General features: G+C 42.4%; 1 protein-coding gene across 2 annotated transcripts; it reads right to left on the reverse strand.

The window, feature by feature from the left end:
- Nucleotides 1-375: 375 nt before the first annotated feature.
- On the reverse strand, nucleotides 376-3,273 carry LOC121805368 (scarecrow-like protein 1). Of its 2 annotated transcripts, none has more exons than XM_042205185.1 (3): nucleotides 3,186-3,273; nucleotides 2,820-2,882; nucleotides 376-2,224 (listed from the first exon to the last, which is right to left on the reverse strand). In XM_042205185.1, the coding sequence occupies exon 3, from the start codon at nucleotides 2,116-2,118 to the stop codon at nucleotides 544-546; it is 1,575 nt and encodes a 524-aa protein (XP_042061119.1). In that variant the 5' UTR covers nucleotides 2,119-2,224; nucleotides 2,820-2,882; nucleotides 3,186-3,273; the 3' UTR covers nucleotides 376-543. The 2 variants fall into 2 exon arrangements, with proteins under 2 accessions (XP_042061119.1, XP_042061120.1); XM_042205186.1 differs by having other exon boundaries at nucleotides 2,820-2,872; nucleotides 3,186-3,235.
- Nucleotides 3,274-14,136: the final 10,863 nt, after the last annotated feature.

Consider the following 14,136-nt stretch of genomic DNA (forward strand, 5'->3'; position numbering starts at 1 on the left):
GACGTTTATTTGACATCCGACAGTGCCAACTGCCACGTAAATAAAGTTACTCTACGTCAATGCCAAAAATATGATTTATTGCATAATTAGAACAAAATAATAAAGCTAGCATGCAAGATTATGTAAATTTAAGATTTTACATACGTACCCGTAATATTTTGATATACTATGAACTTGAAATGGGACTAGACATATAGCTCGAACTTTCGTTCAATTGATTGAATGAAAAAAGTCTTATTATTTTTTATCCAAACAATGATTCAGTTGTACATTAGATTTGACGAGGATCTTTGTTTTAAAATCAACTTATTTGACCCAAATAATTATTCAGCTCTACATTAGATATTATGAGGATCTTTGTTTTAACAACAGTGCTTTAAACACAAAAACACAGTCAATATCAAAATACGAGATAAAACACTATTTACAATAATATTACATTGAAAGAAAAAGCAAAAAGCAACACATAGTTAAAAAGCAACACATATCATAAAATCATAAACCTAAGTAACTAACTAAATAACTAACCAACCAAACAACCATTTATCTCCATGCTGAACTGACTATCAATGTCTTCTCCTCCCATCCAAAATGCAGCGCTCCTTTCTCCTCTTTCACTTTATACCTATCCGAGTACTGCTGTATGAGTTTCTCGATCTCGCCCCGCACGTCCCGACTAATCCCGCACGCGCTGAACCCGGCCATGGTCATCCTCGACCTCCACTTCCCGGCTACCTCGTACCGCTCTATCCTCTCCTCCCCCTCGCACGCCACCACGTTGATGATGTCGCGGGCGAGGCAGTGCTTCTCGACGTTCATCCGGTCCTGGCTGTCCCTGGCCAGAGTCGCGTCGAGAGACTCGAACACGGCGGAGTAGTAATTGTAAGCTTCCGCGAACCTCTGCGGGAAGGGGGAGGTGTTCGTGTTCACGTCCTGCTCGACGACGGTCATGAGCTTCGGTTTCAAGCCCTTGATCATCCGGAGAAGCTGGTCACGGAGGTTCACGGTCGACACGCTCTCGTCGGGGAGGTGGTGGAGCAGGAAGGCGAAGTTCACGACGAGCGCCTCACCGGGCCGGCAGCCGAGCGCGGAAGGCGAAACGAGAGCGGTTTCTGCAGGTACGGCTTTGAACTCGAAGGAGAGTTTCAGCTGTTTAGCGAGAAGTTCGAGCCTCTGCCCGATGATTGCTAGGCCCCCGACAGGCCGTTGAACCGATTCCGGGTCGTCGACTCCGGTCAGCCGCACGTGCGGACGGTCACCCGGAGTTTTCGCAAGCAATTGCAGCAGAGTGTAGTACTGGCTGCCTTGGTTCACATCAAAATCCACAATGTGAACTCTTTTTTCACCTCTAAACACCTCGAGAATCGAACCGTTTGCTGCCATGAAACCGAAGCGAAAGCACGGACACACCTCGAAGAGGACCTGCATAGCTGAGAGGCGGTCGGACGACGGGGCCTCTTTGCATTTCAGCGCCCGGTAGAGGCCTTTCCCCGACATTGCCATCCGAGCGACGAGAGCTTCAACCAAGTAAGCTGCAATTCGTTCCGAAGGGTCTCCCTGGATCGAGACGTGCTGCCTGAGAACATTGATCATGCTCGATGCTCGCTTGAAATCTCCGCTATGGACGACAGCAGCACACTCGAGAAGCATATGCTTACGAGACAGTGGACCGGAGATCACCATATCCTTACTGCTCGTTGTGCTGCTGAGATTAGAATCAGAGGACGAAGATTCCTTCGGCGAGTCAAAACAATCACTATCAATTTCCATGGCGGCACCATTATCATCAAGAAGCGCCTTCTCGAGTTCTTGAAGCTTCAACCTCAACTTATCTTCATCATAATCCACATCACGGGGACTATCCAATTCAGAGGCGTAATCAAACTGATACGAGTTGTGCGTTGATTCCACCAACGAGGTACGCTGAGAAGACGGGGACTGAAACGAATTGCCTATCACATCAGAACATGATGGTGAATCGAGGAAATATTTCGGATCGTAACTGTCACTGGTGTACGAGTATAAATTGGATGTTGACAGCCCCGAGCTATCGTTGTCATCTTTCAGTGAGTACAGCTCAGGGCTCCTATACAACGCAGCAGACCCGACCAAAGACATGTTCGATTCTCGATTCAAACTAAAGCAGCAAGAAGCTCGTTGCACAACGTAAGAAACTAAGCTCCTCTCAACAAGGTGCCAGATGTTCCTCCAGATGATATGATTACTGAAGAGGAAGAATATATTAACACAAGCAAGTAAACACTTTTTGTTAACATGAAAACACATTATCTAACATCTAATGGCTGAAATGCTTAATGAAATTCCTTAATTTCACTAAATCTCACACATACACAAATGAGTTCCAATTCAATTTTGGACTAAAGAAACACAGATAATATAATTTTTTCTTTTCTTTTTTGGGTCATATACAAAACTTAGTCGCTTTCTATTTCTGGCAAGTTTTTCTCTGTTATGAGGCGAGGCCGATTCTCTATTAATAATAGAGTACCTTTTTTTTCATTTTTTTCTCTTCATCTCTCTTTCCCTTTACTAATTTTGCATTAAAACTCATGACGTCCACTGCCAAGAGTATCGGCAGTGGACGGAGAAAGTAACAAATACACAATTTCTGCAGTAATTTGCAAGAAAAGGTGTTGAAATTTGATACATCTACCAAATAAAAACTCAAAATTGAACAAGAAGCTCCATATAATTGTCAATTAACTTCTTAAAAAGCAAACCTAAACCAAACTCAATCAAAATAGTCAAAAGAATCACAGATTATAAGCTAAAAAGAGGGGTTTTAATAATCAATTTACCTGTTCACAGAGATAAGGAAGCTCAGAAGATCAAATCAGCAGCAATTAAAAATCTGCAAATCCCTAAATTAAAAAAGGGCTCAGAATTGGATTTGAGGTCTTCACATATATAATAACCTTTCAACAACGAAAAATTCGTGGATTTTGAGGTTTGTTTGGTGGAAAAGCAACAAGCAGACAAATCAAAAAGTCCAAGCAATAATATCAAATTACCAATAATCAAAAGGAGAAAACTTTGTTAAAGAAGCAAGGAGAATTTAGTGATGCGAAGAGTCTGAAGAAATTATTATAATGATGTAAGAATAATAAAATATGATTATGACATGAAGAGAGAAATCAAAGTCCTCTAGAAGAGGAAGAACTTACCACTATCATTCCTTGGTTTCTCTCTTGATAGAAAGTTGTGTGATTTTGATGAATTTCTTGATTTGTTAAGTTTACCATTTTATTGTTGCTAGGGTTTAGTCTACCAAACTTGGGGTGACCCCACTTGATCAATCTTGGCCATTGAATTTTCATCCAAATGCTTGCTATGACATAAGCATAATATCATCACTTTGTATAGAGGGATTGATTTATTGAAAAATCACGAATTTTGGTCGAATTTTGGTACGTTATGGACCTTTCTAAATTTGTTAACGAATCGCGAGGTTTTAAAATTTGCAATTGTCTCACCTTTTTTTTTTGTGGGCAGATGCGATATTGGGGTTATTCACGTGTAAAATTTTGTTATGTGGTCGAATAGTGACATACGTATATTAATAAGATAACATGGATGACTAAATGACATCGTTTTGAGTCTAAGAAACTAAAATTTAAATTGATCTCAATTTTCTCAAAATTTGGTAGATGTAACAATTGAAATTTTTTAGAATTTCGTAATTTATCTTTCAAATTTTAAGAGACGTGAAACAAATCAAAATTGACTTTTTTGTGTGTATTTTTATAGACTTTTAACCATTTTTATTTATGTGATACCATATGCCATTAACTGCATTAGAAAGGAGTCAAATACATATTAACAGAACAAAATTCGTAGGATCAAATATAGTGAATAAGGTTGATATTGTAAAGTAAAAATGATGCTTGAACCAAAAATTGAATTTAATAGAGTTTGGAGATTGTCTAACGCCAATACAAGTAAGTACATATATGATTTCAAAGTGCGTTTTATTTTATGGAATGTAATTATTATCGAGTGACAAATTGCCAAACTTAATCATTACACATGTTAGCATACAAACAAAATAATGTAATACTACTAATATTGAGTACAAAATTTGATGATTTGGATTGCATAAAAATTAACTTTGATGAAAAAACACGTCTTCAGTTTCCGCGTGACAGAAATTTCAAAAACAGAGGCATTCTAGAAAAGGATAATATGTAAAGAGAAGACCTGGTCAACTAATTTCCCTACTTTGTTAGGAGTCAAATGTTAAGACAAAATCATGTTCGTAAAGTATGGTATGGTAGTTTTTTAAGGGTCAATATTTTGTAAATACTATTTACATTTGGATCCATAAAAAGTAGTACTACTACTAAGTAAACTATAAATATATATGTATATGAGCAAATATGAGTTTAGATTAGAGCTAACAAATAGTGTGGGATGAGTCATTTATTGAGTAATAACAATCCAATCCATTAATATCAAACCTCAATACAATAACTTAAAAAAATCTTCAACTCAAACTCAAACCTGACTTGTTACGTTCAAACCTGAACAAAATCTGCACAAAACATGATCTCATTAGCTACACGATTCTATTTGTGTTGATTCGGCCAAGCTGACCCGACAACAAAACAACAATGACATGAACTCGACGTGACATGACGCCCACATAATAAAAACACGAAACAATTCAGGCATATTGCAGAAGATAGATATATGACTCGATGTCAGTTGGTGGTTGTGTTTGTGGCAGTGATGACAATGATTGGATGCAGCTTAAACTTGCGGAATTGGTGATAAAAGTGAAATGTAATTAATAGATGTGGTGAGAAAACCAACTCTAATAAAGTAAAAAAGAACTAAAAAATAATTAAAATTTCTTATTAACATGTAGTAATACATGTCGATCCGAACCAACCTGAAATTACTGTGTATGTTCGAGTTGAGTTTGCGTGTCTTGTTATAGTTTATACTATTAGCAACAAATTGGAAATTGACAATTTTTTGATATTTTTGTAGTGAATCCCCACATTTCACCACTAGTGTGAAATGAATATTTTTGTGACAGTATTTAGTTGTGTTTATAATAGTGAAATTACCGATCGGATTCAATCATAGTATGTGATGGGGTACGAACTAAACAAGCCCAAGGAAGAGTATGAGTTCGGCATTACCAAAGAGTTCGGCCTCAGCCTACAGCTCGGTAAAAGCCAACCAATCAAGCTCTGCTCTCAGGTCGGCATCAAGCTCTACTCTCAGATCGGCAACCAAAGCAGTTCGGTCTCAGTATTCGACCGAACAAGGAGTTAGTGGACCCATGCAGGATTTCCACAACTTCCAACACACCCACTACCACGTGGCGTCAACTCAGGCCACGATCTTAGGCCATGACCTACACGACATCCACGACCTAGAGTGATGATGTAAGCCACGATCTTAGTCCAATGTATAAATAGAACTTAGATCTGGTAGAAAAGGGTTAGAATCTCTCTAGAGAAATAATCATATAGCAAGTCTGTGTTGTAAGCTGTAATTGGCAGATCAAGCAATACAAACCTGCCCCCATTTCTCCCCGTGGACGTAGATTTACCTCAGTAAATCGAACCACGTAAAATTCTCTGTGTCGTGATTTATTTTTACGAGCATTTATCATCATCAAAAATTCGCGGAATCATCACTGGCGCCGTCTGTGGGAAGCAGAGAACAAAATTTGTGATAAAGCGAATTTTTGATCCATTTTTTCCACCCAAAAAATGCATACCAGATCGCAGAGTACCCGTATTCCTGCCCGTGAGAACCAGGAGGAAGCCAATCCATCCCATAGGTCGGGAAAACAGCCTAGGGATAAATCCACCACCAGTTCTCATGGTGGAGGAACAAGCCGCTCCAAAAGCCGTCACACCGAGTCTTCCCAGCAGCCCGATTTGAACGAGGCTGTCAAGCTGTTTTTGGCGGAAAAGCAGGAGGAATTCTTAACCTTCCTGCAAAAAAGCCAAAAGCAGCCGGGGACAAAAACGGCAGATTCTCCCTCTCCCTCCATACGAGACAGTCACTACCGCAGTAGTGTCATGTCTTCCAGAAGAAAGAATCCTCGGTACCGGAATCACAGGAGAACTCCATCTCCTCCATACCGAAGAAATGTCGGGTTCGCCATGTACGGAGTATTGAGGACTCCGTTCTCGGACGATATTACCCGAACTCCCCTTCCACAGAACTACCGAACTCCGTCGATAACCTATGACGGACTCGTGGATCCTCATGACTTCCTGGGACGCTATCAGTATAACATGGCGAACCAGGGTCTCAACGAGGTCCACATGTGCAAGCTGTTTCCCGAGCTGCTCATCGGGAACGCCAGAAGGTGGTTCGACAGCCTTCCTCAAGGCAGCATTAGATCCTACCGAGATCTGATGGATGCTTTCCACAGGAGGTTCTTTCAGAAAGCGGAAGCCCGAAATACTTCGGCCCAGCTGCTTTCCATACGTCAAGGTCGCGACGAAAAGATCAGCGACTTCCTGACGAGATTCCATAAGGAATGCCTACAGGTAGATAATCTCAATGATCTACTTGTCATTTCGGCATTCCAAAATGGAATCCTGCCCGGAGCTCTCTACAGAAAGCTCGTGGAGTGCGGTCCGCAAACAGCTCAAGAGATGTGGGACCTTGCGGACAAGTTTTCTCGTGCCGATGAGGCAGACCGTCGAAAACGGTCTTTAGACAGCTCATCTAGAGAAGACAAAAAGAAGCCCGGTCATAGCGATCAGAGGCATCCTCGCCGAACACCTTCTCCACTAAAGGAGAGATAGCGGTCATCCGAGGTGATCGAAAAAGAGCAAGTGTGTTCGCAGATTGCGCTTAAAAGTGCCGAGCAATCAGTTCGGCACCATCAAGCATAGCAATCACAGCAGCCGGAATCAGAGGCCGGCGAAATGACCGAAGTCACACCGGAGCCGAACTACATCTGGCCGAAGAAAGAAGAGAATTGGCCTGCATAAAAGCAGCCAAGTACAAGGAGCAAGTAGCCCGGTATTACAACCAAAGGGTGAAGAAGCTGCAATTTCAAGTGGGAGATCTCGTCTTGAGAAACAACGAAGTAAGCCGAGCAGAAAAGCTGGGCGAACTCGAGCCCACATAGGAAGGTCCGTATCGGGTGTCAGAAGTCCTCGGCAAAGGGTCTTAAAAATTGACTCACGCGTCAGGAGCACAAGTACCCCCGAACATGGTACGTTTCCAACCTCAAGAAGTTCCATTTGTAAGAGACAGTCCGGTCAGTCAGTCTTATGTGTTTTCTTTGTTTTTTACTTGTTGTCTCTACGTGCGTTGTGTCTGTCTATGTGAGTGTCGTCTCTTACAAATAAAACTGAGGTATCTCGTTCTTCAAAGGCTGATCCCCTTTTTAGAACATACAAGCCAACGATTGTGCGTCAAAGCTTCTAAAGAGGATACAAGACCACAATTCAGCTTAAACAAGCAGTTCGTCTGAAACGAGCTGCAACAAGCCCACGATTGTGTGTCAAAGCTTCTAAAGAGGATACAAGACCACAATTCAGCTTAAACAAGCAGTTCGTCTGAAACGAGCTGCAACAAGCCCACGATTGTGTGTCAAAGCTTCTAAAGAGGATACAAGACCACAATTCTGCTTAAGAATCAAGCACTTCGTCTGAAACGAACTGCAACAAAAGTCCGATTCTCGCGATAAAACTTGCCTGAATTAGGACAAGGGAAAGTCCAATCCACGCGATAAAACTCGCCGAATTAGGACGACCAAGTTCGGTCAAAGCAGTTTACCTCATAAGACCGAGGACGACCATGTCTAGTCAAAGAGGTTTACTGCATAAGACCACTTCGGTTAACTGGGAAAGTCCGATCCACGCGATAAAACTCGCCGAATTAGGACAAGGGAAAGTTCGATCCCGGCGACGAAAATCGCCAAATTAGAACACAAAGACGAGTCCGGTCAAAGATGTTTATTTCATCAGACCAAAGACGAGTCCGGTCAAAGATGTTTATTTCATCAGACCAAAGACGAGTCCGGTCAAAGATGTTTATTTCATCAGACCAAAGACGAGTCCGGTCAAAGATGTTTATTTCATCAGACCAAAGACGAGTCCGGTCAAAGATGTTTATTTCATCAGACCAAAGACGAGTCCGGTCAAAGATGTTTATTTCATCAGACCAAAGACGAGTCCGGTCAAAGATGTTTATTTCATCAGACCAAAGACAAGTCCGGTCAAAGAAGTTTACTTCATAAGACCGAGGACAAGTACGATGAAATTTTTTCGCTAAGCTGTAAATACACAGTGTTAGAAGCGAAAACAAAAACAGAATTTCATTTTCAAATCTTGTTCGGCACACAACTCCGCTACCCTACAAAATGGCGTTACGCTATTACAAAGGACTATTCTACTGTCCAGGGTTGCTGAAGTTAAGCCACCTATCTGCAAAATCCTCTGGAAGCCGATTTCGGTTGTTCCGAGCAGATGAAGAATAAGCAGGTCGACGAGATGCTATCCTCGACCCAACGCCTCTTCCCCGAGCTCGAGAAGTCCTAACACCTCGGCGATGAAGAGTCTCTGCAATAAGCATCTGCTGATCTTGCTCGCTCATAGTCACAACTCCTCGGCGAATTTCAGTCCGTCCCTGTCTTGACGATTCCGGTTGCTCCTGAGCCCGTTCTCGTCTTGACGTTTCCGGCTGTTCCGGAGTTCGTTGTTGGCTGGGAGTAGGATTTTGAACAAGGGAACCAGAGGTTTGATCTGGAGTGCGAGCATCTGTTGGCGCGATATGCCGAAGGAATCTTTCTATGGAGGGGCGCCGAGAAAGAACAATGTTGTACCGAGAAGCCCAGCGCCGCAATGATGTCACGGCTTGTTGGCAAGCCGAGCTCTCCAGCGCATTGTTCCTCCGGAGTACATTATACTCCTCCCACAGTTCGTCAACTCGTTCCTGAACTTCTGATATGGTCATTCCCCCGCGCACACGGATGTAATCCTCATACGCAGTCCTCTCAGCAATGGCCGTATTCAGCTCGGCCTCCAGATCTTTCTTATCGGACTCTAAGTCCTTGATATCGGCCTCCAGCTTCACTAAACGAGCCAGAAGCTCGTCATTCTTCGTCTGGTCGGCTATAGCTCTTCTCTCAGCTTCGTCTAAAGCCGAAGAGTACAGCCGCTTCCAGTGAAGTACCTCCAGCTCCTTGAGAGTTAAGAATACAAAGCAGCTACGTCAGTTCGGCATTTCAGCTTACCGAGCAGGTAGTAAACCACAACAGGAGTAAGAGAGTACGAAAGGCTATACGAAGACACAAGAGCAGAAAGAAGAATTTTTTCATTCATAAGAAAAAAATTTTTCTATACAAGGAGGGCTTCAAGGCCATTTTACATAAAGGAAGAAACTAAACTAAGAGAAGGGAGACGAAATCATACTTCGCTAGCTTCGTCTCCACCTTCTCGGTGAGGTTCAGCTTCCTTCTCCTTATCTGCTTCAGCTTCAGCCTCTGCCTCCTTGCTCTCCTCAGCCTGCTCGGCGCCACCGTAGCCGATCTGCTGCGTCTCCTGATCGGCTTCCTTCTCCGGATGCCCGGCTCGCTCGACTTCGGCCTCCCGCTCCAGCGGCTCGGCCTCACCCTCTCCGTTGTAAGTCGAAGCGGGTGAAACGGGTCCCACGGAGGCAAAGATAGCCTCCAGGTTCTCGTCCCGATCAGCTCGACAACCCCGGACTCGGTCTGCAGAAAGCAGGACCGAGGATGAAGCGAGCTCCTCAAGGAGCGGCAGATTCTGAAGCCGAGCTGCTATCTCTCGGCTGTACAGAGGCAGTACGACATCGGCCCCCTGCTCGCCCTTATCGGCAATTAGCCTTACCAGACTACCGACAAAAGCCGAGAACTGGCTACTCAAAAAGAGTTTCTCCGTGTAAACACGGAGAGCCTCCCCCTGGGCAACCACGGCGGCAGCATCACTCCGTTTCGTCTGCTCTCGCTGGATGACGAGCTGGTTTTTGGCAAACTGAGCTTCATCCTGGGCCGAAATCCTAGCGGCTCTGGCTTTCTCAAAGTTTGCCTCGGCCTGCTCGGCCCGGTGACAAGCAGCCGCCAATTTCCTCTGCATCTCAGCATAGTCGTTGGACGCTTTGGAGAGTTCGACGGCGACGAGCTTGGAGAGCATATCGTTCCTCTGAAAATGGATAAGGAAAAAAGTCAACAGAGGGCACCAAAAATACAGGACAGAAGCCAGGCCAAAGAATCAAGAAGACAATTCACCTCGGCGAAGTCCGTGGGCCATAAAAATGGCTCACAGATATGCTCCGAAGGAGGCGCCAAGACCACGTCTTTCTCTGGCGCTCTCGGGGGCTTCTGGGTCCTCCCCTTCCTACTTGCCGAAGTCGACTCCGGCTTCTTTGGACCCGAAGAGGTCTTTTGCCTCTTCGGATTCTTCTCGGCATCAGGCGCCGAGCTGGTAGCCTTCTCTTTCTCCGGCTCCTCAAGCTCGGAGGACTTTCGGATAGCCTTATTCAGCATGAACACTGCCAAAAGGCAAGAAAACAAGGTTAGTTTTCTTCGTTAAAGCAGTAGAGCATAAAGATAAAGAGAAATCCTCACCCTCGGCCTCTTCGTCCGAAGACGAGATATTGAACACGAGGTCGCCCTTGACGAGCTCAGTTTCCGAATACTGTTTCCTAATCATAGGAATCTTATTGAGCTCGCCCTCGAGCTCGGCCAACGGTTCTAACCGAGGATGGGGAATCACGGACTTCGGCCTTCTCCAAGGAAAGCCCGGAGCCGAAGTCCTATTATAAAAAAAGAAACGGTTTTGCCATTTCGGCCACTTGGTTTTGCAGAAGGCCCTAAAAGGCTGTAAGGGGATCAAGTAAAACCAAGATCCCTTCCTTTTAAACTGGAAAAAATTAAGGATTGCCCTCAGAGACAGATCCTTATCTAGCCTACGCAGTTCGGCAGCAAAAGCCGATAAGTGCCTCCAAGAGTTCGGAGTCACCTGACCTAAAGGGAGTTGAAAAAAATCAAGAAGCTCTACAAAAGGTGGGGGAAGAGGAAAACGAAGCCCGCATTCTAAGCAGGCTTCGTAAACGGTGGCATAACCCTCCGGCGGGTCGTTAGCCCTATGATCATCGTCGGGAACCACCGCCTTCCCCCCAGGTAAAAAATATTTCTCGTGAAGGGATATCACAGTATCCTTACTCAAGATACTGTGAAAATACTCTACGGTCTTCTCCCCGGATTCTTTCCGGCTAGAAGACCCCTTATCCCCTTTCCTACCGCTACCCGACACCGAAGAAGAAGAAGAAGACATTTTTCTTACTTTTTGAAAGTGAAGAAAGTCTGAAGAAGCTCTTGAAAGCGGAAGAAAATTTCTCGAGAAAGAGAGAGTATAGAAGACGCAACAGCAAAGGTGTTCAAATGAGGAAGAAAGAGCATATTTATCAGATTCGGCGAAGATTTCAAAATCGTTGCACCGTTTCGAATCCCACCTTTTCAGGATTCAACGGCCGGATTTTACTGTCGCATTTAATGCAGTCACATGCAAGGCACGTCCCCTGACGTCAGCCTCCCCCGTACCTTTATCCAGAATGCCGAAGTGACTCGCTTCGCCGAAGTGATTCACTTCGTCTTTCGGGGGGGGTAGTGATGGGGTACGAACTAAACAAGCCCAAGGAAGAGTATGAGTTCGGCATTACCAAAGAGTTCGGCCTCAGCCTACAGCTCGGTAAAAGCCAACCAATCAAGCTCTGCTCTCAGGTCGGCATCAAGCTCTACTCTCAGATCGGCAACCAAAGCAGTTCGGTCTCAGTATTCGACCGAACAAGGAGTTAGTGGACCCATGCAGGATTTCCACAACTTCCAACACACCCACTACCACGTGGCGTCAACTCAGGCCACGATCTTAGGCCATGACCTACACGACATCCACGACCTAGAGTGATGATGTAAGCCACGATCTTAGTCCAATGTATAAATAGAACTTAGATCTGGTAGAAAAGGGTTAGAATCTCTCTAGAGAAATAATCATATAGCAAGTCTGTGTTGTAAGCTGTAATTGGCAGATCAAGCAATACAAACCTGCCCCCATTTCTCCCCGTGGACGTAGATTTACCTCAGTAAATCGAACCACGTAAAATTCTCTGTGTCGTGATTTATTTTTACGAGCATTTATCATCATCAAAAATTCGCGGAATCATCAGTATGGTTGAACAAAAAATGAAGACTCATAATTTCGTAATAATCAATTCAAGATACGTTTCTTTCTTATCCAAAATAGAAAAATTGGAAGAAAAAAAACACAAGAATAATCACTAGTGGAATTTGTACTGCAAAACAATCAAGTGCGATGTTCACTAAAATCTCTTACCAATTCATTTTCAACATGCCCATTGCCCCACCTAACCACATCCAAAATGTGTATATATATATTTATAAATAGTGTAAAAAAATTAAAAAAATTTGTGACATGACTCGTGGTAGTTAAATACATTAATGTTAAAATGATAGTGCTTTGGTGCTTTATGGATTGTACCTACAAAACGCGTAATTCGATAGGACTATTTCAATAAAACTCCTAAATCAAATAAAGTAAAATACTTAGTCGGATGACAATAATGACATGCTAATTTCGAGCGTGTGATATTATTGATATTATATTGACGGAGCCTAGGAAACGAAGCTTGTGAGGTCAATTCTTGAATAAACGTCGAACAATAACCTACAATGTGCTTCAGAACTTGCCCTAGTCCTGCCTCCTTTTTTCACTTTATTTTGTATCAAGTGTCCATGCTCGATCATGAATTATAAAAGCTTGTAAGAGTATGACTTCTAAGATGTCGTTCACTTGCTTTAACAATATTATAATGATATACAGTACTATAAGATAAATAAATATTGAATCATAACAAAAAAGAAATCGTTTAGTTAGAATGAAGGTTTATGTACATATAAATAGGGCTGTCAAATTTTGACACGACACGAACTGACACGAAATTAATGGGTTTGGGTCAGAGCTTATTGGGTTCGTGTCCTTATCGGGTCGACCCATTAAGGACACGAAAATTTCGTGTCGTGTTCGTGTCGTGTTCGTGTTATCCGTTAACAATACGTGTTCTTGTCGTATTCGTGTCGGGTTCGTGTTATTCGTTAACAAATAATATTTTAATATTATTAATTCTTATTATTTTCATTTTTCAATATTTATTAAATTGACTCTCATAGTCTCATATGGTTATATCTCATTTAAATCATTTAAATATTTAGTCACTTTCCAATACGTGTTGTTATCGTGTCGTGTTGACCCGAAGTGGTTCGTGTCGTTAATGGGTTCGTGTCGTGTTCGTGTCTGAGGGTAGCGGGTCGTGTTCGTGTTCGTGTTTGAGGTTTTCTTAACATGTCGTGTTCGTGTTTGTTGTTATCGTGTTCGTGTCGTTATCGTGTTGACACGATAACGACCCGACACGCACGATTTGCCACCCCTACATATAAACACAATATTTACTAATTTCTCGAATACCTTTAATCTTACAAATCATTAATTGAAGAACTTTAATTCTTATAAAAAAAATAAAGGGTTTGTACAAAATAAAAATCTGTAGATGAGATCAATTTTGTTAGATGGAGTTGCTATTATTCTTGTCTTGTGATTACTATACGTGATTAAATTGCGGAATTCAATCTAGTAACTCAAACATTAAATAGATATAATCTAGACCTCCAATTATGTTTTATTTATGCATTTTAGTATCTTTTCCCACAATAAAATTTGGACTGATACGGCCCAAATAATTTCCTTTTTTTCCAGCCCGAGCCCATATGGTTGAAGGTTAAAATCTGGTCTGCAGTTCATCCCATTTCTGTTATGTATGGCCCAAATCAGCCATCTATTTGTGACATCAGTTTATAAACTACGGAATAGTTTTTAGTATATACTAAAATTTAAAATTATATGTGTGCATGTATGATTTTTCATAATTAGAAAAAAAAAATCTTTTAATATGTAACAGAAATCATACTTATACTTGTACTAAAAAATATTTAAAAATAACATTATAATAGAACATCATATAATTATAATCCAATGAGTAGAAATGCATTATTTATGTTCATCAGCCCCTTAATATATAATGAACAGCTAATGCAAATGA

The sequence above is a fragment of the Salvia splendens genome, chromosome 5, assembly GCF_004379255.2.
Source record: "Salvia splendens isolate huo1 chromosome 5, SspV2, whole genome shotgun sequence".
Lineage (NCBI taxonomy): Eukaryota > Viridiplantae > Streptophyta > Magnoliopsida > Lamiales > Lamiaceae > Salvia > Salvia splendens.

Coding starts and splice junctions, on each gene's coding strand:
- LOC121805368 (XM_042205185.1), bottom strand. CDS start 2,118: ATGTCTTTGGTCGGGTCTGCTGCGTTGTATAGGAGCCCTGAGCTGTAC.